This window comes from Pyrgilauda ruficollis, unplaced genomic scaffold (genome assembly GCF_017590135.1).
Source record: "Pyrgilauda ruficollis isolate IOZ18807 unplaced genomic scaffold, ASM1759013v1 scaffold27, whole genome shotgun sequence".
Lineage (NCBI taxonomy): Eukaryota > Metazoa > Chordata > Aves > Passeriformes > Passeridae > Pyrgilauda > Pyrgilauda ruficollis.
Window position 1 is genome coordinate 1,847,816 of NW_024524044.1, and position 26,180 is coordinate 1,873,995.

Sequence of the window (26,180 nt, forward strand, 5' to 3'; positions counted from 1 at the left end):
AAAAGAAGATTAATTCAAATTAACATAGTATCATTAAGCATTTAATAATATAGAGTTGTAGATAACTACACATAAATGTAGTCACATGGTATTTTGGATCAGCTTCATCATTAGTAAGGAAAATATTTTAACTTTTCACCAATGATAGTAAAACATTACTAGTAGTAAAATGTGACTACTTTTCTCTGCACAGTATGGGAAGTTTATGTTTCTCTTTGCTTTGTGGTACTGCAAAAAGGCTACAAGCTGTAATGGGAACAAACAACCAAAAGATGTCACTGTTTGTTGCTGGGGAAAATGTACCAGCCCTCAATGCAGCTGAACAGTCTGTTCTATCTGTGCACCTGCTCACGTGAGTACCTGTATTCCCAAGCTTGACTTCATCACAAAGAACTGATCCACCAGCTTTTTGTGCAACGGCCTCATGTCCTGTGGCACCACCTTCTCGTGCACCGCCAAGCCAAATTCTAGAATCTGGGCCTGCAGAAAAAGAAAAAATATTTGTAATCCATTTTCTTTAAGCTCTCGTCATCAATTAGGATACCAATTAAAAAGCAATCCAACAAAATGCACATTGCCTTAAAAACACCTATCTAAATCTCTGAAAGACCTGTAACCAAAGAAGGGCTAAGACCAAAAGCACGCAAGAGGATTTACCCCCTCTTCCTGTTCAACTTTCCCAAAAGTTTCACCACCTCCAATTCTACTGTGAAATTAAAAAACACTATGGATAACATAGTGAAAAATCTGACTTAATGGCAACTTTACAAAGGAGCAGTTCTAAACCCTAAATAAAAGCCATTTTCTACAAGAACATTTGTAAAAAAATGGTTAAATCCACCAGAGACTGTAATATATTGGCAATGAAGTCCATGGTCCCTATCCTATTCCAACTCCCCAGAAACCTCCATAAGTGGTGGCCTGATGTATATCCTTGACACAAGGCATGACATGCTTCAGAATTACAGTGCTAAGACTTGAATCTCGCTCAAATTTGGTCACATGCATTCAAAATATTGAATTGGTTACATGAGGAATCAGATAAACTCAGATTTAAAAACAAAATAGCTAGGGTGTGCTGTAATATCTTTGGACCAGAGCTCCTGGCTGATGTTTTCAGGCAGCCTGTGATCAGGCACGCAGCTGTACAGCATCCCTGACCTGGGGTCAGGACTGCAGCACATCCATCCACACACAGCCGTGCCAGCCCTTCCAAATGCTCTGTGTTAAATCAGCTGTGGGTGCCAGAGAGGGTTGAGCTGCTATTGCTTGGAACCCACATTTTTGTTACAGGAAGTTATTAACTCCAGTTTTACATTGTAAACATCAGTGAGATTAACTATAGCTTGAAAAAATTAAATTATAATGTCAATTACTATACATTGTCTCAGTGAAATTAAAGTGAGCTCAGTGAATCTATTCTGATTTATACTATCTGAGGACCTGTAACTTGGCTGATTTGACCAAAAGATCCCACAATGCTGATGAAAAATTAAATTTCCGTCTTGCCAAATTCTAAGCTGGCAATAAAATTTGAAACTTCATCATGCTGCCTAGAACAAAAATATATAAATGCCAGTTTAAAAACTGAAATGTTAGTAAGATATTTGATTAAAAAATACTCAGCATTTTCAAATGGAAACACTTCATATTTGAGGCTGGTCATTGGCTTATAAATGAATAGTGAAATAATGCAAAAAAAAAAGAATAGAATACTCATATGCTTAATTTGATCATTTTGTGTTTCTTTTACTGCCTACCTACTTTGCCCGTTACTATTAGATATCTTTAATTGAAATAAGATTTTTAATGCTTTTTTGCTCTTATAGCAAACCTTGTAGTGCAAATATTTTCTGTAATATTGGTAAAATACAAATATATGCCAAAGCCATCAAATGTTAAAATGAAATAATGTTTATTCTGTCATAGTGATAAAGTATTTTGTGCAAATATTTGTATATGAGCATGACAAGACAGGCCTCTCACTCCACCTTTATTTTACACAAGCCAGTTTGAAGTGATTAACTTGATGATGGAAAGGACTAGGGAAAATATATTAGCATGGCCCAGAAACCTGCTTGTATGGAAAGTTACTTTCTACTTGGAATCTAACTCAGAAAACACTGAAGACCACAGGGCAATTACTAACCTCTGATATTTTTTATCTTGGGACATTTTTAGCTAGAATAGCTGAACAGACCATCTTGTCAGTCTTTTCCCCACTTTACCTGCTCCAGTGTAAGTTCTCTTAAGCGTGTGATCTTCTCTCCATCTTCTGGATGGTTCAAGATGTATTCTTTGACAAAGAATGCCTAAACACAATAAAATTACAAAGTGAGTAAAACCACACCACTTTATTTCTTTTTTTTTTTTTTAACCAACTTTCTAGGTAACATTTTCAAATTATTTCTAAATTCCTTTGAACTGCAATAATTGATAATACATGTTAAATAGGTAATTAATCATATAATCATTGGTGGAGACCATAGGCAAATAATGTAGCCACTAGTGAATGGATAGGTTTAACATTTGAAATATGAAGGTGCTGAATAATTCGAGATAGCATCTTCTCCCTCAGAAAAGAAAAAAAATACAGGAAATAATTTATAGAGGAAAAAGAGGGAAGAAGGAAGACAGAGTCAAGAAGGCAGCAGATGGTCAAAGGACACTTCTTAAAACATGGAAGTTGCCTGAAGGGAAGGAAGATAATGATAAAGACATGGTCACTCTTACCTCAAGATCAAATGCTCCAAGAGTGACTGAACTTTGAGTTTCATACAGGGCAGAAGGGAAAAGCAGGTGAAATGGAAAAGCATTTACAGAAAACAGGATAGCAAGAAATGTAGAAAATAAGAACTGGCAAAACAACAGCTAGACATGTAAAGACTGGAAAATGGGCATGCAAAGAGAAGAATTAGAGAGAAATAGAAAAAAATACTCATAATTATTGCTAATAGTTTTGATGTTTACAAAACAAATTAAATTACAGAAAAGTCCTATTTTAATACAGTGAGAGACAGAGGGCAGAAGAGAATCAAAACATGAACACTGTCTAAGAGATCAAGAATTACAGCCAAAGAAAATAATAAAGAGCAAGCTAGAACCTTTGATATGCTTGTGAAGAATGGAAGTTCTGCAGAGACACTGAGCTAGCTCTGACACTGCTAATTCAAACCAGACATAGTTCTGACATGACTGTATTTCTCCAGGGACTCCCTTCACCGTGCTTCACTATGCTAAACAGTTTTGTTGTTGTTTAAAGCCAGTTAGGAAACATAAAAAATGTTACTGCTTTGCTTCAGTCTCACAATTTTCATAACACTGAAGTTGTGATTACAGATTCTAATACTATACTGGACTCAATTTCTCGTAGTTTAATTAAGATGCAGTTTTACCAAATTTAACACTATTGAGTAAACACTGAATCTCTCAGCCTTTGAGACAAGTGGACAGAATGTTATTCAAATTGACATTTTCAAAGGAAAAACTAGCAGACTGAAGTATCTCATAAACTATTAGGAGAAAGAGAAAAATCAAGTTGGGCTGCAAAAAAACCTCAACCCTTTTTTTACTGAAGTTTCACAATTCCACAAAATTTTCTATAAATACAGCATCCCAAACATTTAAGGTTTTCCTAAGGTGATTCAGAAATGATAATAGTGAGGAACAACTGTTAGAAACAAATCTAGTGTTAGACATTTCTAAATTGTATTTATTTTTTACATGCTTTTCCCCTCGTCCCTCCAAAATAGCTTTTCTTAAAACTTGGAATTCCAAGAGATATAAGAAGGATCTAGAAAATTATGATTCTTTAAGATAATGAACTTCCTGTTGAGAATCTATGTGTATATATATTTACACACACACACATATATATATATATATACACACATGCATATAAAAACTAGAAGGTCAGCACAAAAAAGTAAATTTGCTAGTTGGCCAGAAGTATCTCCCATCCCAGAATAGGCAACATACTATAATAATTTACTTACAATTAACCAGTTAATTGAAAATTTCCAAACAAATCACTGAAGAATGCAGGGCAATTGTGAATTGAGCCATTGCTGGAGTAAGTTTATGGTACTATCTGCAGCAAAATGGTTATTTCAATAAACCACATCATTAACATTACCTAACCCAGAACTGCAATATAGGTATGATAACAATGATTATTCATACAGCACTTTCCTTAATTCATACAGAGGAGCTGCATCTGTACAGGGAAAGAAATCGGATTTTTAATAAACAGAAAATAAATTGCTTACTTCTTGGTATCTAGCAACTCCACCATTAACTGCTGCATCAATGACCCCGTTTAGACACATTGTGAGAGGGTTAATGTTCTGCATCTGTCGAGTTTGACACTGACTAATCAGTGTTCTTAGCTGCTGGTTCTTATTTTCTAAAACTTCAATAGCATTCTCAAGGGGACTCATTTCCACCTGAAACATGAGTGAGAAACATTGCAAACAACTTAATCTTCAGCTGAAAGATGAAACATTTTGCAGGTAATTTTTGATTTCTTAACATAAAACAATATCATTCTATGTCCTAGAGTAGTTTGATAGAGAAAGTACTTCTCAGCTGGTGGAGAGATTTGATTTTATCATGCAATCAATGATCAAAATAAACAACTGGAACTCTTTTGTAGATTCATTATCTGACCTTGAGAGACGACCTAGCCCTTGCTGCAAAACATTAACATACTTTCAGCTAGTGGTGGAACTCTTAGAATTCAGGATTAAACCATCCTTGGTAATTACCAAAAACATGCTTGGGGTCAGGGAGCTTTATCAGTTTAATGGCACAGAGCAGAGCTGAAGTATTGGTGAGCTAGTTTCCCCATCCAAAGTGAAGTCACCAATAAGACTTTATGGATCAGGAATTTGAATGTAAGCTTTGAGCTAAAATGACAATCAAGATATAGTCAAAGGCAGCCTTGAGCAGGACGTGCCTCTCAGCTCTCAAGGGTGGGGAAGTTCTTTCAACAGGTAGTGTAAACCACCAGAAAAACCAAATACTGAGTATTAGGAAGAGTACAGGATGCAGCTGCCTATAATTTACCAAAATATACAAGCGCAAATCAGAGTCATGAGCTCACACATGCCCAGGAAAAATGATTGCAGTTTACTTTTGGAAATGGTGACTGTAATGGTAAAATGGTAGTAAAATGAAGGTCTTCATATCAGTGTTCATACTAATCTAGTAAAGACTCAGCAGGAGTCAACTAACAAAATTTCTCATGTCACACACATTTTGATTTTACTAAACTCCACCTTTGGTTTTCTACAGGAGAATATCAAGATGGTGACATTTTCCTGCTATTATAAAAGAAAAACATAGCAGAGTTTTGGAGAAAATCAATTGTACTATGGTATCCTTATATTGAATGGGATTATTCTAAGACTAGCTTTGACAAGAAGGAAGAGAGTTACAGATGCTATGTATACTCCAGGGCTCAGCAATTGACCAATTATTTAGAGATCTTTATAGGAAGAGCAGTCCTCCAAACATGTCTAGAATCTATGTAAGGATTTTTTAAGTAATAGAACAAGCAATGAGGAAATTTCAGTGTGTCAATAACAGACTGGTACATTTGCTGAATTTTAAGGAAGTAATTTACTGACATCAAATGTTGCCTTCGGGTGTCCATTATTGTTCTCAACCTCTTTTTCCTCAGCTGTTTAAGTAAATCCTAAGGGTGGTTCTTAATAATACTTTTCAAGAGAAGAGAAATCAGACAACTCGATATACTTTGTAAATAATTTTGTTGTAGCCACCTTAAGACCTTGGTCAAAGAAATTACATATATGTAATAAATCTTAAAGCAGTTCACCGAATAACATATGATTAAGGAAGTAAACCAAGCCTCAATAAGTATTGACATGAGTCTCATACTCACCACTTCACGTTTTTCTACTTCAAACCATCGAGATATTCCAGGTAAACTCTGCACCAAGATCAGTGTGGTTCTCTCTACCCAGAGACTCTAAAATATATAAAACCAATTTATTTCCTTATTTGACTCTGTATCTTCCTTGATTATTAGCAATTTCTTTTATGAACACCTTCACTAAAGTAACAGTATACATTAAAAAAATACTAACATCCAAATTCCTACTGAAAGGTCTATCCCATAAGTCAACGGCACTCACTTTTCTCCTTTCTAGATCCTACTACCAAGCAGTAATTTCTGCTGATTTTTCACTCTTAAACTTTATTATATGTTGTCCCCAAACCTCCAAAAGTCACTCACAACTGCACTGGTATTTGAATTTTTTTTCCTGATCTAACATTTAAGAAGAACCACAGTTCTGAAGCAGAACAACTTACAGAGTAAAGAGCGTGATCAGGTCTCTTTTGTGAAGCCCTATTCAAGATTCCAGAATGCATAGCTGATGGGATACTCAAATATTCTACTGGTAAACACTTTGCACAAGAGGTTTGTAAAATGACAAATCAATGTACAGGATAGTGCTTACACAAAATATGTATGTAAGCTGTACCGTTAAAGCTCAAACATACATCAGAAGATAACAGTGACTCAATTTAGCTAATTTATTATCCTTACAGTTTTTTCTTCTAAATTTATAACAAAATTATTACGGGATAACTCTTTTTGTCTGTCTGAATACCAGAATATATTCAGCAATAGGATGTGCTTCTAGTGGGTAAGAATTAAAATTACACCAAAAGATGGATTTTCACTGTGACATTTTTAGTGGAAGGGATTTACCTATTAGGTAAATTTACAGAAGGGATTTACCTATTAGGGAAGGAACTGTTGCTTTTCCCTGAGACAATCTCTAAGTTCAGATGTAGTTTTTGGTCTTGATATCACAGGAACAGATCATTATGCTGCAGTTCAGTCAAAACTGTCTCACCCTTGCTCTAGAAGGAGATAGCTTTAGGCAATCCTATCCATACCCTAGACTACCTCCTTAAAAAAGTTTTCCCATCTGCCTAAGAAAATTTTCTGAGACTGCTCTGTTCAGTTCTGCCTTCTATACATCAGGATGCAAAAAAAAAGAGAATTTTTTCAATTTTTGTCACATTTACAGCAAGACCTCTGCATCTCCCATATATTTTTGATAATATTTTATTAAAAATAAGAAGTGAAATAGTCAAACCTGAGATACCATCTCCTCTAGAGAATTTGATGTACCACACTCAGCTGAATAATGCAAATGCAGATGATATTTCAATAAGACAGCTTTTGTTGATGCTACAAACAAATCCATAGGTTCAGTAGATCAGGAAAGGGCAGGATACTTCACCTTGAATTCATTTTCCTTGTCCTTGGTCCCTTTGTGAAATGGTCTGTCATATCGGAATCGCCAGATGTGATTTACTTTGTAAAAGCTCTTGATATTATCAGGAATGCCATCTCTCTGCAAAACTTCCTGGTTTTCTGGAATTGGTGTCACTGCATAAATCTGCAAATCTATATGTAAAGTGTTAAGGCTATCCCACTTTATTCAAATTAGCAAAGCATATTGACTCCTGAAGCATTACAGAAGAAAAATTCTTTAAAAAGTGTGCCTCATGAAATGCTTTTATGCTATTAATGGTTTGGGAAAGGAACCATAGAGATTTTTTGTTTGTTTGAGATTTCTTTGTACTGTTTTGTTGAAAATTTCATGTTTATTTTTGAAATAGAGCTACTTACATAGAATAGAACATAAAGTAAAGGGATTTAATTAAATATATTCTTACATAATATGTCATGCCATGCTAACATAATGCTGTATTGTAAGAAGTTAAATTACTGTACCTTGAACTGCTACACCATTATCACAGTGGTGATAGTCCTATAGGTATTTTTAGCTAAAGAAATAATGTCAGTAACATGTCAAGGAATTCTTAAATAGAACCAAAATTACACAAGGAACTTCTAAACATAATAGAGTGAACAGGGACAAAATGCAGGGAAATTTTCACCTACCATTTATTTCAGTGGAGGCACCATGTGATCGAAATAGGCTATAAGGTGTACCTACATTTTTTAAAAGCATAGAAAATGTAAGTGCAGAGTATGGCTTTGTGATTATGTGGATACACTGTGCTTCTGCCTGAAAGATGGTCTCATCTGGCTGATTAGCATGTTGCATAGCAATGGCATGTGGGAACTCATTCAACATTCGCTGCTGGAAGGCCTCCAGCCTTTCATAGTCATGTCCTCGGCAAACAAATTCCTTATTCTGAGTGGAATAAGAAAACAAAAAGCAAGAGCAAGTTGCATGAAAATAACTGGGATTCAAACATATACACTTAAATATAGACTTTCCAGGCAACTTTTGCATCATTTAAAGAAGAGGAAAAAAAAAGAAACAAAAGGCAAGAATAAAAATAAGGAACATAGAAAGAACAGGTTACTTAGAAGAAGGACATTTTATCATATAAGTTATGTTTTATTCAAAAGTCTGGAAAAATGTAATAATTACACTTCAAAATTTAATAAAAATCTGAAGCGATACATTTTTCTTAGTGGATCAAAGTATGCAATTAATGTGATATATCAGGCTGTATAAAATATGTAACAGAAATATAACCCAACAAACAGTTAAGACAATGAAATGTGTTTGAAGTCAATTCCATGAGGAACTAAGAAACTTTGTTCTGATGTTATATAATTCTGAACAAAAACATTGCATAAGAAAATTATAAAGGCATTCAATTTGCCTTACCCTGTACATGTTGATCAATTATCAGCCTGGAAAATTAAAATTATTCAGTTTTTATAACACAAAGTAAAAGAATGCTCCTGGCATTGAATTCTGAGAATTGAGACTTTCATGGGAATTGCTACAAAAAAAACCCCTGTAACCGTATTATTGTTCAACTACAAATCAAAATGTGAAAGCTTTATTATAAAGTTTAGTCTTTATTTTTTCTAAAGCAAACACAGCCAGATTTACAAACTGCTTTGCCATAAAATATTTAAATCAAATTTATTATGTCTGTCCTTGTTGGTGTTGCAAGCATAAATATGTGCTGTGTATGTTTAACTAGAAAAATTCATATGAAGGTGCATGAGCAGTGAAAGACTTGAAAGTGAAAGCAGTGAAAGGTTTGAAAGCACTGCACTATTGTGCAACTCTTTCCATTACTTTACTCCATCAGTTAAACTCTTTCTGATTAATATTTTCAAATTGGTTTATACAGAAGTTATATTCAGATTAATATTAGGTAATCTCAAGAACTATCGTCCCATCAGACTCTTTTTGAGCATTACTTCTAAAAGGGAGAGTTTCATGCTACATGTACCAGTTAGAAATAGTCATTTTCCCCACCACTAAGGCAAAGACAAATCAGGATTTTGAGGGCTGCACCACATAGGAGGCTATTTCATCACTTGTTTTAATTACCACAGGAAGAGAAACTTGGATTATGATTGCAGCTGCTCCATGAATAAGATGGATTCTGTCCTCTTCCCAAGGTGACAGTCAGTGCAGCTAAACTACAGCAGACTGTGGAAGAGGGGAGCAGTGTAAACACCACTAGCATTTTCAAGGGCACTTCAGTAACTTCAGAATTCCAGATTAATGATCAAGAGTAATAACCTTATTATTTGTCAGTTTTAGTACATTAATAATCAATGAAATTCAGAAAGTGGAATTTCTAAGTCATTAAAAAAAAGGGAACTTGCGAATGTAATTGCTTAAATGCTAAATTGCTGATTATCCCACCACCAATGGATGCTACTACTGACAGCCTTTCTCTGAGTACCCACAGCAGGAACAGAACAGGAGAAAGGGAGCAAACTACCAGGAACCATTGGTCTGTAGAACAGTGTAGGTGCACGGTTTCCAACATAAACGTGAATATTGTGTTTCTGTGGGACTCTAGAAGCCTAGAATTTGTCTTTTCATTAGTCAGGACCTTTTCTTAACCATGAAACATGAAGTAAAGAATTTCTCACAGGATACGAACTTGCATATGGTATGAACAAATTTTAACAGAGTGAAAGTGATTATGAATGACAGCATTACTCCATTCTGTTTATTTTCATTTCACTTACCCTCAGGAAGAATGGGAACTTTTTCCCATAGAAACCAACTCTGAAAAATTCTGGCTCCAAGCGCTGTTGATCCATAATCTTGTCATACAGAGATGCTTCCATCATCTGTGTGAGATTGAGAAGAAATGCAATTAGTCTTTTTTGAAAGTGTATTTTTACCATAAGCTGTCACAAAAGGGAGTGTCTTTCACCTCTGGGGTAACGGAATTGCAATAAATCTCTGAGCAACAGCTAGGACATCCAAAAGTTTCTGAATGCATCAGATTAAGTAATTATACCTCTTAGGGATCTGAAAGTTTCCAAGAATTAAGAAATAAATCCTTTAAAATATGAAGTACCGATATTAAAGGGGTAAAATAGAAAGACAGTTTGAAACATATGACCCAGTAATCTGCTAATCACCCAAACACATGGCAGTAATGTGGTCAGTTAAATCAGCAAAGTCTAATTTCCATATTCAAGGCAGTTGTGTCCAAATCACACCATATTCCAATGATTTAAGCATCAAATATGAGGTCCTTTAAAATGTCCCAATAGCAATTAGCATAATTTTAGATCAACACATCTGGTTTTTATTTCCCTCATAACACTGACACAAGGGGATCTTAATGACAAAGTTCCCTGTTTCTGATGATATTTTCAGCACAGTTTTCAGTACTGTGGAAAAAGCCAAACACAGTCTTAGCCCTATTTTAGGTAACAGAGACAGCTATTTAGTATGCATATGATATCAATAGCTGCCTAATTATACTGCTATGAGAAATCCCCACACCTCCGTTTTTGGATTAACATTGGCGGCACAGATACACCAAAAGAATATTTCAAACACAAAACACATTCAGTACAATTAATTAAACATGCATAAACGAATCATTTTATTCACATGATGATAGTCTCTTCGCTTTTGCTTATAGGATTCTGCCATTGACATATCAAAATATATATGGAATAAGCAGATAACAGAGAGTCCTGCCACATTGCATAATTTTGCATAATGTTGTTAAGCAGCTCTGAATTAAAGGGACTTCACTCAGTCCTAGCAATAAGCATCCTACAAGTACAGGAAATTTAGAAGGCGAGTTGTAATACAAAATTGAATCCATCAGAAGCAGGTAAGAAAAGAAGACTCAATAATTTTTAAAATACACTATCTGAAAGAATAAGAAACAATGTTTAGAGTTCTAAAATGAAAGAAACAATAAGAAGACAGTACCAAGAAAGATTCATTTTTACTATGTAATATTAAACAGACCATATTTTTAACCAGTAAATGAAAAAAAAAAAGTAAAGCAGCACATTGCCTGTGGCTTTGCTTGCGATTACAATTGCAAAGACATGCTGCTGCTCCTAGTGAAGGACTGCACACAGCACATTTCCTGGATAAACTGTAGGAAACTAATGAAAGTGAGTTTGTATTGTTATTTTTCTGCATAAGCATGCACACAAAAAGGATGCTGTACAGGTACAAATATTGTAGGAACATTAATTTTATAATAAAATAAAGTAATCTGGTCTAGTGGAGGGTGTCTAGCAGGGGGGCTGGAACTAGATCATCTTTAAGGCTTCCAACCCAAATTGCTCTATGAAGATAGGATTTTCTCATTTTACTTTAAAAAGCTCACACTCCTTTTCTAGAATCCTTATTGTAGAAAAAACCCCTCAGAGTAAAAAATAAGAGTGAAAACCAAACCTCAGGACCATTATGTGGCAAATTTAATTTCCTCAGTAATAAGTAATAACCTAAATTAAAAAGCATTTGGATTCCTGATTGATGAAAAGTATTCAAGTACATTACCCTCATCTTGCTCAGGTTTCTGTAGTCATAGTAGCTCTCATATTGTTCTGCAATTTTCCTGCATAAGATAATGCCATTTTCCCAACACTGCAAGCAAATAAAAGGTGTTCAGTAATTCAAAGCAACTGTTTGACAATTTGTGATTTATTAGTTGTCTGTTCTATCTATACTAAGTCTTGTTCTTACTGAAAATATTTGAACACACTGTCCACTAAATGCTGATAGCTTCTGAGTAATACCAATGAATTCTTTGAAGAATTAAAAGTATATTTAGAGACTTATTTAATAATTATTCTTTTTGCACCATGCACAAAATGTAAGTCTTTGCAACAGCAATGGACAACTCTTTTGACACTACATGAGATGGATTCAACACAGTATGATTTTTACATTTTAAAATTGTACTTTTAATAAATCTACCTTAATTTTTTTAGGTTGCACACTACTTCATTGCACTATGTTAGGTAAACTATATAATATAATTATAATATAACTATATGATATGTTTGAAAAACATGACAATCAACATCCATTTGATTACATTTATGAGGCTTACATGGATTTTACACTACCTACACAAAATTGTAATGCATTGCTTGTTTGTCAGTAAGACGAATCAGAGCACTACGTGTATATAAAATTTTAGACTACAGGATAATTACACTTACTTAATTCAGAATAGGCATTTGCAGTAACAACAATGAACTGTGATCCCCCAAACAAATTTTTAGTTTTTAAGAGATACAACAGGTGTAACATAGTCTTTACAAAATAAAGGTGTAAACATAGTCTTTACAATCCTCACTTGGTCACTAAGTGAATTTCATTAGCTTTAAAAGCTCCTTTTCACCACCTTTAAAATGAGGAAAAATGATACCACCTTTTATAAAGTGACTTGACAGTTACAAAGCCAACTGCTATGCACATGAAAATTATTTTCATATGTAGGTGGGGGATTTCTAGGATACAGCCACAGGATGAGAAGAAACGTACTGCATTGCTAAGTAACTGCTTAATCAAGGAAAAATACTTCACCTCAATACAAGAGAAGAGTGCAACCCTGGAAGTAATATCCCAGATCCAGTGAGTAAAACAGGACTATTTTACCTTTCCCCTATCAAAGTTTTGAATGATGGTCAGATGGAGACACTCCTTACGCTGCCACTCTGTTTGCATGGGGTAGTTGAGGAATTCCCTGAGCGGCCGGTCAGACCACTCCAGCAGCTCGTCGTACAGCAGGAGCGTGTAGGCAGCCTCTGCAAGAGAATTACAGCATGGCACTTATCAACACCAAACACATAAAACAGACTAAGTACACAGAGATGTGAATGCTTTTCTTAAGAGGCACCTTTCTAATGGGTAATTGATTTATTTTGAGTATTAGGCAGATGGTAGTTGTGGTTTTGGACAGAGTTACTATTACAGCTATAACAAAAATAACTTAAAAATTTTTCACACACTACTTAAAATGGAGTCACTGGGACACTTCTCCTGGAGTCTGAAAATAGAAAGGAGACAGAAATTAAGTAACCATTTCCTGCTTAGCCCTGGTCTTCCCTACTGCTAAGGAGAAACCCTCAATGACTCTGCTGTCTGAAAAAAGAAACAAGGACTGGAGGATGAGGAACATCAGCAGTGAAAGAGGAAAGACAACAAGACTGTGGACGCGGTCCAAAAGAGAGGGCTGTGAGGAAAACAGGGAGGCAGATGTGTGCTTAATAGAATCCACTCCTTCCATAGAGAAATAAATTCCTGATAGCTGAGCCTTACCAGCTGGCCATAACAGCAATTCAGAAGTGCAATGTTTTTCTCTTTTTAATTTTTAAAATTTTATTTAGTTTTTGGTTTGGCAGGAATCAAACCGGTTGTTGGTCTCTACTCAGAGAGCTGTGTAGTAATCTTTACATTAATCAGTATAAATTATCTGGGAATATAACAATTATTATTTTTTTTACTTTGATTTCAGGAATTCCTGAAATCCCACTAATATAACATAAAATTAATCTTTTTATTGTAAAGTCAGACTTCGGCAAATTATAAAACACCAGAATTACTACTGGGTACAACAATTCAATTTGGTTTACTGAGAATATGTATTATTGATTTCCAAGTTAACATTCACAGTTTATGTTGCCACTCAAAGGACCACTTTGCATGAGTGAGTCATCACAAAAATGGGCCATGTTCTGGAGATGTACTTCATTGGAGAAAGTTCCCTACTGGACTTATTTTATTGCAGATTTTATAGGTTGTACATAAGGCAAAAAAAATAACAATAAAGTACTAAAGTACTTTTTGTTCTAAGCTAAGACAAACAACCATATTCTACTTCTGCCTCTGCCATATGAGCTCCAGTAAGACAGGCGACTTAAGCCAAATTTTACAGTATTTTTTCTAACAGTAGTGTTCCTCTACACATCCTAAGAACCTGTGGATGAAAAAACATCACTGCAGCAGATATTTGTGTGAGAGAGTGCCTTGAACCCGGTGTTGCAAAATGCTAAGCGTGGTGCAAACCGGTGCTGTGCTGTGACACACCCATGCCAGGAAAACCAGCTCGGGTTCCACAGACAGCCTTAATTCTGGCATCACACTCAGCAGCTCTCAGGCTGCTTGACTGGTAACCACCTTTGGCATTGTTTCAAGCTACATTTTTCTACTCAAGACATGAAGCACATCTATATGACAATTTTAAAAATCCATGAAGCTGATAATAAATTATTCAAAACCATAAGGAAGCAAAAGATAGCAGAACATAAGTATTTGCTCAGGATAGCTCATTGTGACCTTTCCTTGGCGTCTAAACTTGTCATCTAAGTCCTTAACAAAATTTTGTCTGCCATAACAATGTAGTTTTCTTAAATTACATTAAATTTATACAGAAGGTTTCTAAAATAAGAATGATCATACTGGATTAAAAGTCTGAAGGCTTCCTCCCAGACATGCTATGTCTGGCAGTGGCCAACACAACAAATAAAATACTAGTACCTCAGGGAGAGGTCTGTAACTACTGACTTGCATCAAAGCACTAAGAGATAAATAGGGTTGACTCATGATGTGGAAAATTCAATTTATACAGGAAATATTCAAAGCATTAGATATTTCTAAGGTCGATAGGTAAAAAGTCTCATTACAGATCTCAGGTGACTGAGGGGACACAAGGAATCAGTGCATTTATGTGATTCAGCCTCAAGAGAGGTATATTTATAGCTGTAACTGAGTGCTGTGTAAATAAAGATTTGAAGCAAGATTTGAATGCTTTGTATAAAAATGACTTTTTTTTTTTTTAACAGAACATTTTTAGAAACAGTCCAGTAAATCATACTACATAAATGAGAGAAAAACCATTTCATCCCTAGGAGAAAAACCATTTCATCCCATGTTGCAGCATTAGCAAACTAATGTAGGAATGCTGCTGAAGTATCAAACTTATTTTCCTCATCCCAAATTCTCTAGACCAGCTGATTTACAAAAATCTGTATTCTCCCTCATAAGGCAAGGCAATGGACTACACAAGTCTGTTTTCTAATTATGGGTGTAAGACAAGTCTTATTAAGGCTCTTCCAGCAAAAAATTAAAAATAAAAAAAAAAAAGGAAGTGGTGAAATCTACCACAGTAAAGAACACAAAAATCACACAGATTGATAATAAACATATAGGAAATACAATGAAGTCCTGGAAATAAATTTTGAGCAAAATACTGTTTAAAATCAGAATGGATAGCAAAACAATTTAAAAAATTAGGTTCATATCACAGCTGAAGAAAAACTGGACACATAATAGTACCCAGTGCATAAAGGGAACTCAACACTGCTCGAAGAGTTACTAAGATCCACTATGCAAAATAATAGCTTGATAGCCAGCTGTGGCAAAGAGACTTCTTGATAATCAAAATTCTCTTGTGATTCACTATTGCCAGGTCATGTGAGAAAACTAAAATCTCTCCTTAACATATTCTGCCATCTAGTCCACATTTAAATCCATGAACTACAAAGGGGAAATTTCAAGTGAACAATGTTTCTCATGGATAGCAGAAAAGCATAAGGAAAGTTGCTGTGACATCAGGTACCTGTAAGCTGCTTCCTGGAGACCCCCAGCCAACTAACCTGCTTCTAAGAAGAATCAAAATCTAGAAATTTTGAACATATGCTATTGCAAACACTGGGCAAAAGATGGAGATATTACAAGGCCAGTAAAATATTCTGGCAAAGATAGTGTGATTTAAAAGGATACTGATTTTATCTTCTCCAGCACTTATTGATGGCACATAGTTCCCCAAAGGAAGCAGGTGTTTAGCTGTATAAACAACAGCCATGCACAATATCTTCTTATTTCTTCATGGAAAAGAACTATCCCTTGTGAAAGAACCATCATGTAAAACCATCCGTGGCACAAAATTAGAGAAATCTTGGACAATAGCACTGCAAATTGGTATGTGAAGACTTAGAAAGACATCATGAAATTGCAATACTTGTCGCAGGTTTTAGGGTCTCTACCTCATCATGAGTAAGTGATGTGGGTCTTCCTTTCTTTTATTTCTTTTTACAAACCAAAAATGAGGTTCTGAAGCACAGCTGTGTGGAAGCACTTCACCAAACAGACAGCCACGAGCATTACAAAAAAATGTATAGGCTCAGATACCACTAAAGGAACTCATAAAAACTTCTTCCAAACTTTACTCCTTTTGGGTGAAAAATGACTGTATCACACATTTATTGCTAGTGAGTATCAACAGAAGAAATTTACATTCACAATGTCTCAGCAAATAATAGTGCTGTGGGGCTGAAAAAAAGCAGTATTTTGAGACATCAATTAGGCAAGGAAACTCATCTGTTTCCTGGGCTGGTATGTTCTGCACTGAAGATACAGCTTACAGGGTTGCAAAAGATTGCAAACCACAGACCAGTTCTAAATAAATTTTTCTAGTTTGTATTCAATTACCTGTGAAGTTTTGTGCTTTCAGATGTAGGTCATAGAGCTTGTGAATATAGCGAATATACATCTCTTCCTTGTTCAGTTCAGTCTTGTAAAAATTCTGAAATAAAATTGAATTTTGTAACAAAATGCAGTAGTTAATAAATTTATGATAATGGTTGCAAATAAAAGACTTCAAACATAATATTCTAGAAATACATGCATAGATTCCATTTCTGAACATATAACTGCTATTTGTTGTTACATGGATGAAATATGGACTGAAATATCATAATTTTTAGTTCAAAACATTCTTTATCTATTTGCGAGCCCTAAAGCAAAGTATGAGAAAGTTCCAGGAAGAGGAGCACAAGCCTATAGCGCTGTTCAAAAGGACTGCCACATTCACAATGGACATGCAGCTGAAGTCCTCCTGCTAGACATACTTCATGTTCGGAATAATCTGCTTTGGTTAATAAAAATTTATAGGCTGGAAAAGGCTAAGCACTGCTTCTCATTAGCAATTAACAATTTCTGTTTTATTATTTAAATCGCTATTTTAAACTGCGCAGTTTTTCTTCTAATGTACAGTATTCATGTTCTGTGCCACTGTTTCCTAAATTGAGTTATTATCAAGGAAAATAAAAATATTTTCTAGAGAAAATATTTTCTAGAGAAAATATTTTTTAAACTGATTTGAGAAAATGTAGCATTCATTGCCTCTCTGTTGCGCAGGAGTATTGAAAATTTCTTTGAAAATTATTATGAAATCCACCTTAGCCCATATGAGTCATGGAAAATCTCCTTAAAAAGTAATATGGCGTTTTGGGATTTTAAAATATTAAAATTTTCTTTTTATACAAATCTTGGATGCTTTGCTAATAATAGATTAAAACCTCCTTAGGGATGAAAATAATCCAGGTGCTTTACAGAATTCAGATCATGCCAGATATTTTGACAGCAAGCCAGCTGCTTTATGGCTTCATAGTAAATATCATCCCTATTTAGAGCACTGTTTTCCTACTGAAGAAATCCTTTGTTCTCTTATGTATAACTGCTACTTAGAAGTGATACCAAATTGTTTCACTGACGTCAAAAATGCAAAATTACAAGTCAGCTTATTTTGGTTTTTTCCCCTCTGGCTAAAAATACAGCTTTTCAAAAGATTCACCATGAAAATGGAAACTTTCCAAGGTTAACAGAAGTCAACAAACTTGTCAGTGGAAGCTGGCCTAGAATCAAAATGCATCTTGTAAACAAAAATGACATCTTTTTCATACTATGGTTTAGCACTGCTGGTTTGTGGTAATAATGATAGCATGACAACAGGAGGTCTTGAGCAGCAGTTCTGTCTCTTCTACTGGGGAGAGAATAGTCAGCCTGCAATATTCACAAGATATCCCACATTTTATATAAGAACCAACTTGCATCAGTTATTGGAAGAAAAAAACCAAGAGAAATCATATAGGTTTTGTTGGGTTTGGGAGAGGAGGAAAGGCATGTTTATTTCTACAAACTCAGAGACTAATTAAACTTTGGTGAAGTTTATCCAGTAGGAAGAGACTTAAAACTGAATAATGCAGTTTTGGAGACCTTTCAGAACCAAGCTATGAAATGCCAAGGAAGACCATTTCCCTACTGTATCAATCTCAGCCTGGAAAAAATAATCAGTGATCTTAAGTGTAGTGTTACTCTGTCAAATTCCACTCAAATTGCAACAAGAAGCAAAGTATGTCCTATTCAAACATGTATTTTCTCAAGTGAAATTGAAAAGGAAAAGAGAAAGTATTATACAAACCAGAAGGCTAACAGTGCAGCCAATCTTTTTGCCATCCACTTCTCCCATTTTCATGCAGTCCCTAAAGAAGAAAGTAATGAAAGTCAAAAGAAATGCTGCTTATCCTGTTACAGGGAAGTACACCTCAGAAAACAGACATATTTCACTTGGCAAGCTGACTGAAAGGATTGCATTTAGCTGAATAGCTGACCCAAGTAGCTAAGATATTTCATGTCTCCTTTTGTAGTACATTGAATACCTCAATTGTCAAGAAAGTCAATGTTTTCTTTATGGCTCTGTCATTACTATGTGACCTTCTTTTTCATCACACAGGGAAAAAAGTATAACCATGCTGAAATAAAAGAATAACAGGCAGACATTGCCAGATAATCACTAAAAGAAATTTAACATAACTTTAAAACATTCTTGCATACATGAGTTAAACAATTGCCCCAAATACTCTCATAACTAACAGCACACAACTGTTTTGAAAGACTGGAAGTCCTAGAGGTTGAAGTCCAGCTGATCCCTGAAGAGAAATAGCAGTGCCGTGCTTCTAGAAATTAAGAGTTCAGTCTCTTTGTTGATGAGATAGCTTTCTTTTCAAGCTATCAGTGATGACAGCAAGTGCAGTACTAGGTCTCACCACGTGTCCCTATGGGATGAGGCAGAAAACCTTACAATTAAGCTCTGGACAGTGCTACAGTCGGTGGCAATAAGGAGGACTAAGCTGAAATGTGAAGCCTCTACACAGGTTCACAATTGACTGGGAATTGCTTTTAGTCTCGCATTCCTGAAAGAGAGTACAAGCTTCTCATTTCTCTCTGCTTTGATCACATGGTAGAGTCAGATGTGAGGTGTTCATCCAGAGATCATGTCTTTGTATACACACTTACTGTGCCAGCTGACACTACAACTAAGCATGATTGACACAGCAATGAGAATTTTACATATTGTGTAAAACAACTGTCAGGTGATTAGTGCTGAGCTCTGTGTCTTCAGACAGACTTGAGTCACCAACCTACTGCCAAAAGTTACTACATTTCCTGACAGCAAACTCAAGCACACCACTGGATTTTTTACACCATGGGGAGCCTACTTGGTTGTTTTCATCCTGCCAGTTGCACTTTCCTGTTGACTAAGCATCTGCTGTCAGAGATCCTGAGCACCTACAGCTGCTGTATCCATGTATCCATGTGCAGTCACCGTTTGAGTAAGATAACTGTATTTGTTTCCTAATATTTCAAAGATGACAACACTACCTCTAAATTGTGATAACCACTCACCTGTAGTCCAGGAGCCTCTCCATGAGGCGAGTCACAGTGGCAATTAATGAAACACCACTTTCCCTCCATGTTTCCCGCTCAATTTTCTTCAGCAGACTGAAAAAAAATAAGCCAGAAAAATGTCACTGTTTATTTTTAACTGTTACTATGACAACCTCTCTGCTTTTACCAGTACCTTAATACCTTAGCAACATCTTTGATAGTTATATTTTTTTTACAAACACCCTCCCAAGAAGTGCAATTTTCAAACAATGTCTTACCTAGGATAAGGACCAAAAAGTGGAATTCTAGTCCAGGAAGCATTGACAAAACAAATGATTTTTATATTAGCTGCATCAGGTTAAAAATATGTCAAATACCTAATTTTCAGAACATATTAATATCCCAAAGACTTAACACAACTCTTCCATAAAATGTATACATTCACTTCATGCTGATACATCAGAAAATGAGGAATTTAATGGTGCTCCTAGAAAAGAATATTCATCAGCTCAATATACCTTCTTAATTTTTTAAAAAGATTTTTCTTTTTCTCCTCTCTTCTCTAATATTTCAGTAAGCATGATATTTAAGAATAGAGGAGGGGTTTTGACAAGATGATTCCCCCTCTTCACTTAATATTTCTTGCTGAGAACATACTATCATGCACATGTACAATTCCATTAGCTTAAAGTGTCATGAGATTATTTTATTAAAAACTGTTGTGCCAATGTAAATGCATACTACATATTGAAGTGGAAAGATTTCAAAATGTTAATGTAAGTGGAGCTGTCAGTAAAACTGTACAACATAATTTTCTTTATTATTATTATTCTTTATATAATCCTGCTACAGGCCTCTGTTTTTCATTGCTTAAGTTTATCAAATATTTATCACTTAGGCATGAATTTCCACATTTTCTCTATAAGAGTGAGCAAGGAAATATTTATCTACACAGCTGTGTTACTTTTATACTTTGGTGCAGGAGCTCATGTGGATGACATGTCCATGGAGATATTTCAGCAGTCTCCCTGAAAATGTACTCAGTTATGGTTTATTTAGAAAGCTCTGAAAATTCCCACATCCATATCCTTAGAGCTTTCAGAGGACCTCTGAACCTTCTGTCTGTCAGCTCCACTGACCTTCATCCTCCCTGAGCATGCTCAGTCCCTAAAGCCTCCTACGCGCCAATCCCAAACCTGTAACGGCGCTCCGGAACTCCTACATGCCACCTGCACTAGCTGTGCACTCCAGCTCTGCTCCGTACAGGCTCAGGGATGGCACAGATGCAATTCTCCAAGCAAATTTGAGTGAAATGAAGCTGTGCTTTTCTGGAACTGAGGAGCAAATACTGATCTTCATCCTGCACCCTTGTATCAATCTTAAACTCCCTTCTTCTCTTAAGGAGGCAGTCAGATGTCTTTCCCTCACAATCACAGGCTGACTATCTTCCATTGCTAGCAGGCAGAGGATAAGGCCATCCTTAACCAGAAAATGCTGAAGCACTAAGCTGGCACCTCTGTCTTCCATACAGAATACCTTAATTAATTTTGGAACCCCTTATGTTCCTTCTAATAGAAGGTTTTGTGTCTAGTAAAAAATAAGAGTAGAGCCTGTCACATTATTGAACCTTGATCACCACATGGATTTTTCATTTCTGCTTTGCTTTAACCCTATGCTAAAAAGGAATATTTCAAGCAAAATTCAACAAAATAATTACTCATAGCTCTTCTAGAAAAACAATACAAGTATGACTTCTCTTTCAAAGCAGATTGTTCTTATCTGCATTTGATTTATGCATTTTCTTTAAAATTGCATTGGTATGTTTATTGTAAACACACAATTTCTAATAATGAGTTGAGTTCATACATTCAAAGTACTTATACAAATTGACATCAATGTAGCCAGTTGAAAAAATGTAAGGCTTGCCTTCTGATGCATGCCTCCCTCTCCCCCCTCCACATTTCCAGCACAATGCACAGAACAAACCCAGAATTTAAAAGCTACTCAAATATATTCTGGCTAAATCTGGGTAGAATTGAATCCCTGTTCTTACAGATCCCAAAGCATAGCCAAGATGCTTGACTATTTGTACAATAAGCACTAAGGGGGGTTAAACAGCAAAGGGAAACTATCAAAATGTTTCTGTCTATCTATGCTAATATAGCCTGACACCTGAACAATTATGGTTTGCTTTGTTTTGTTTGGTGGGGGGAAAAGGGGGTGTATTTAATTATTTTTAATCTTGGGTACACCAGGAGTAAAAGAATAGTGATCCAGAGGACCAGAGTTCTCCAGGGACAAACAGCAGGCTTAGAAAAATGCTCAGGCTAACTCAATCATGTACTAAATGGATTTTGTAAGTCTAAAGCACAGCATTATTCAAACTTTTAGCTCACAGGTAACTAATCCTAGAGGTGTTTTAAAACATCTGGATGCCTCTTTTGGAGTTCAAAGACCTCACTATAGCCAGAGCTTCCCTGAATGAGTCATAAAGGCCCTGAAAAGACTCACTCCAGACAGAGTCTAATGGACTGGGCAGTGCTGAATTCAGTCATGCATTTGGAGATGAAATTAAGACGACTGAAGACAGCAGAGGAAAGGTAGCAGCCATCACTTTTTATATAACAGATTCAAGGCTGAAGAAATCACCCAGAAACTGGCAGAACTCAGTTAAAAATCCCTGCTCAGCTGAATGTCAGCTACAATCTCTTCAAAGAGAAGCCTCATTGCCAGGGCCCCAGCAGAATTCATTAGCCCAGGTTTTGTGCTTCAATGGGGCCACCTAACTTCCAATCTTAAATGCCTCGTCTTAGGCCATACTGAAATACAGCTGCAGAAGTAATAAATTGCCAGCATCCATCTGATTCAGAAGAAAGACCTACTTTAGTATATACCTTGGCTTCTGAGGATTTTATTTTAACCACCGACTGTTCAATAAAGTAAAATCATTCTTTTCCCTGTGCTAATTAATTCAGGAATTCAATTGCAGTGTTGCAGTGTAAATGTAGATCAGAACAGCTTTGATACCATAATTACAATGGATAGCAATTGCAACATCTAGTTTCTCATGATAACAAAATGTTCACTATTTCATGCTTTGCAGATCCTTCAAATGACATCAGGAGCTAATCAGTGAATGGTCACATTCAAGTCCCTAGAAAGACATTGATTCAAAACAAATAGCAGTCACCTTCCCCCTACTTTCTGTCTTTTTATTTGATATAGATAATTCCATTGCAAGCAACAAATTCTAAGTACATTATATCTTAGCTATCTCCAGAGATGCTTATAATTTATCCTTGAAAATAGATGTTCAAAGGAAAGATGCAGTGATTGTCTCTGGGAACTGTGGGAGTTAAGAGATTTAAATTCATTTTCCAATTCAGACAAAATAAACAGCATGACAAAACCTGAAAGTCTCCCACCCGCTGCAGTTCCCAGGCTGTATTCAAAGTAGGTGTGTGCATCCCCTTGGCTCCCACTGATACCTACAAAAGTAACCCCGCCTAATCTTCAGAAAGACCAGGTAATATTGTAGCATTTTCTTTCACTAAAGACTGCAAAACTGTATTACAATTCAAGTTTTGAGTACCTGCTACATCTCTTTTAGGCTGCCCCATCAGGCTAAACAAATCTGTTTTCCTGCACTGTGCAAAGACACACTAATATTGCTTAGCTTAAATTACCCATGGAAGAAATAAAGAAACCCCAAAATCTCAGGCTAACCAACCCTGTTTCTTGCAGTCAACTCCCCAAACTGTCCATCTGATTTTCATCATTTTTCTTCACATATGCCATCCTCCATTTCAGATTAGTATCTTCTACAGGCTCTCCTCTTGAGAGGCAGTAATGCATACAGACAATCAATGTAAAAAAAAAAAAACCCTAATCATAAATAATACCTTTTTCATTAGCTGGGAGTGAACTTGAGCACTTACTCTGAAATTTCCCAGAGTTTAGTTTTGACTTCTGTTATATCATGGCAGAAACCACAAGTATACTGATGCTGTGAGACATTTTGCAATTTAAATTACCATGACTACGTTTTCAGCATTTAGATTTATAAAAGGTTCTCAGCATTTTCCACTGTATCATGTTTTACATTCCCCAGTTGAAATCTAACTCAAAACCATAAAAAATTAGGAACTGTATTTGATACCAGTATGCTTTCTTATAGAATTTTAAGTTATTTCAGTGATAGACACACTGATCTATTTTACATAGGCTTCATTTTATAATTCGAGCTTTTCCTTAAATGACTTAATTTTACAGCTAGAATACTGTATTACTAAAATATTGAAAACACCTTACCTTTTATTATCTTTACTCAGATTATGAAAATGTCATGAATAATTACAGGAAAGTTCTGCTTAAGCATACTGTACTGCTGTTCACTATTATTCATTCAATTCCATACTATTCTGCCTAATTTTCACCTTTGCTTCTATACATGATAAATATTTTAAAACTCTATTGTTTTAGCCAGTACAATTACAGACTAATAAGTGTTTGCTATTTTCAGACACCAAGACCTGACTCTTGTTCTTTAACCAAAGACAAGAGAGCTAAAAATAATACTTAAAGAAGAAAGAATGATTAAGAAACCATAAAAACAGGAAAAAAATCATGCATTTAGTCGAGCTGAAGAAAACATAGCAGCTTGGAATCCTGCTATGAGGAACAATACATCTCTTACTAAAATAAACACATCAGAAATAAGTGAAATCTTTCATTTTGGTGGAATTGAGCTCTGAGGAACAACAGAGACAGAGCCCAGTTAGGTATTTTGCACCTGTACACTGTGACACTCATTTATTTCAGTCAGTGGAACAATTTATGCACAACTTTAGGGACTTCAGCATCATCATTAGCTTTTGTTATTAGATTTAAGTGACATGTCATTTATTAAAAAGCACTAAAAGCTTAGCCAGTAATTTATCAAAAAAATTTGAAAGAAATAATCTTATCAGAACAAACACAATTGTTTACATCAAACAAGAAATCAACAAGTGACATTACTCAGAGGACTACAAGTTTGTAGCAATAGAAAATCACTTATTAAATGCTTCGTTGAATTGTCATGCCTTGTTTTCAAAATGCTCCATCTGAGCTCTACCTGCACCCTATGCAATTATGAAGCATTTCTTGCTTTTCTGATTTTAAAATTAGTAGGTAGGTAAAGAGAATGTTCTGTGATAGAACAGATTTAGCCTTTCCCAATTATAGCTGTATGCAAAAAGTACTGCCAGACTTTACAGATGCTATACAACACCATGAAATGTTTTATTCTGCAGAATTTAAGGAAAGAAAAAAAGGAAAAAAGAGCATCACAACTGGTTTAAGCATTACTTCTCAACAATGACATTAGCATCTGATACAACCAACCGAACTCAAGGAATTATAAGATAAACATATTACTCACATACTGTTGAAGAGCTCTCGGTAGGTTTCATCACCTTTACCTTCTGACATTAGGCTGTCCAGTTTGTCAATCAGCTTTGCTTCCACCTGCAACATATAAGTGTGGTGTAAACAGCTTCTTTTTCCTTTAATGAGATTAGAGAAAACGGAGGGAAGATCTGGTTTTATGTAAGAGACTTTGCTAAATGCATATTTTAGAATTACTGGTCAATCATGTGATAAGTCACTTCATCTCTTTGAAGCTGTTATAATTCCCGAGGTTTGTAGGGCTTTCTCTTTTTTTTTGGTGGTGGTGGTTGTTTTTTTTTTTTTTTTTTTTTGGAGGGAGGGAGCTAATTTAAATTGAGCAACGTGACTTTAAAACTACAGGCTGAGTAGCATTTGCTGCTGCTAAGGCAGCTATCTATTTATGGAGTCAGAGGAAAAGCACACAGCCCAAATAAATTGCCTGAATTCTCATTGCAAGCCTGTAAGCACAAGCTATTTTCTTAGACTGAAGCAAAAATATAATCTTTTCCTACCTGCACCCCATTCTTTATAATTTAATATACATAAATGTCTGCACTGTTCAGAATACTTGGGAGCTCAGACTCTCCCAACACTCTTACCTGTCAGTGTATTTCATTAGAAAGCAAATTTTCTGGACTTACATATTAGCTATCAAAGAAACTTCATGGTTAAGAAAATCCAGTGGATAATGATTCCTTCAATGCATGTTTTTAAGTGCATTGATTATAAAAAAAATATAGAGCTGATGCTACACTGTGTATTTATATTTCAAACCTCCTTTTTATCAGTATTATATATTAACAATCACAAGGCTAGGGGAGAAACCAAGCTGTTGTAATTATTTTATTACAGAATAAACCTATTACAATTTACACTTAAAACCAAGCTTAAAAGACGGAGTGGATTTTCTTCCTTCTCACTCCTTGTAAACATTTCTGTGGTAATTTTTAACAATCAGCTTATATATTGATA

The 26,180-nt window shown here is 35.4% G+C and overlaps 1 protein-coding gene across 1 annotated transcript in view; it reads right to left on the reverse strand.

Annotated features, from left to right (window-relative positions):
* The window catches only part of DOCK4 (dedicator of cytokinesis 4), a 222,738-nt gene that overhangs the window by 14,525 nt on the left and 182,033 nt on the right, over positions 1–26,180 (reverse strand). The window contains exons 32-44 of the mRNA XM_041471554.1: positions 25,201–25,286; positions 19,797–19,892; positions 18,532–18,592; positions 16,761–16,854; positions 12,927–13,075; positions 11,820–11,906; positions 10,025–10,129; positions 8,063–8,204; positions 7,281–7,447; positions 5,906–5,992; positions 4,269–4,445; positions 2,229–2,312; positions 361–480 (exon numbers count right to left, since the gene is read on the reverse strand). Coding sequence (XP_041327488.1) covers positions 361–480; positions 2,229–2,312; positions 4,269–4,445; positions 5,906–5,992; positions 7,281–7,447; positions 8,063–8,204; positions 10,025–10,129; positions 11,820–11,906; positions 12,927–13,075; positions 16,761–16,854; positions 18,532–18,592; positions 19,797–19,892; positions 25,201–25,286 — 1,455 coding nt within the window. The remainder of the gene's footprint in view (positions 1–360; positions 481–2,228; positions 2,313–4,268; positions 4,446–5,905; positions 5,993–7,280; positions 7,448–8,062; positions 8,205–10,024; positions 10,130–11,819; positions 11,907–12,926; positions 13,076–16,760; positions 16,855–18,531; positions 18,593–19,796; positions 19,893–25,200; positions 25,287–26,180) is intronic.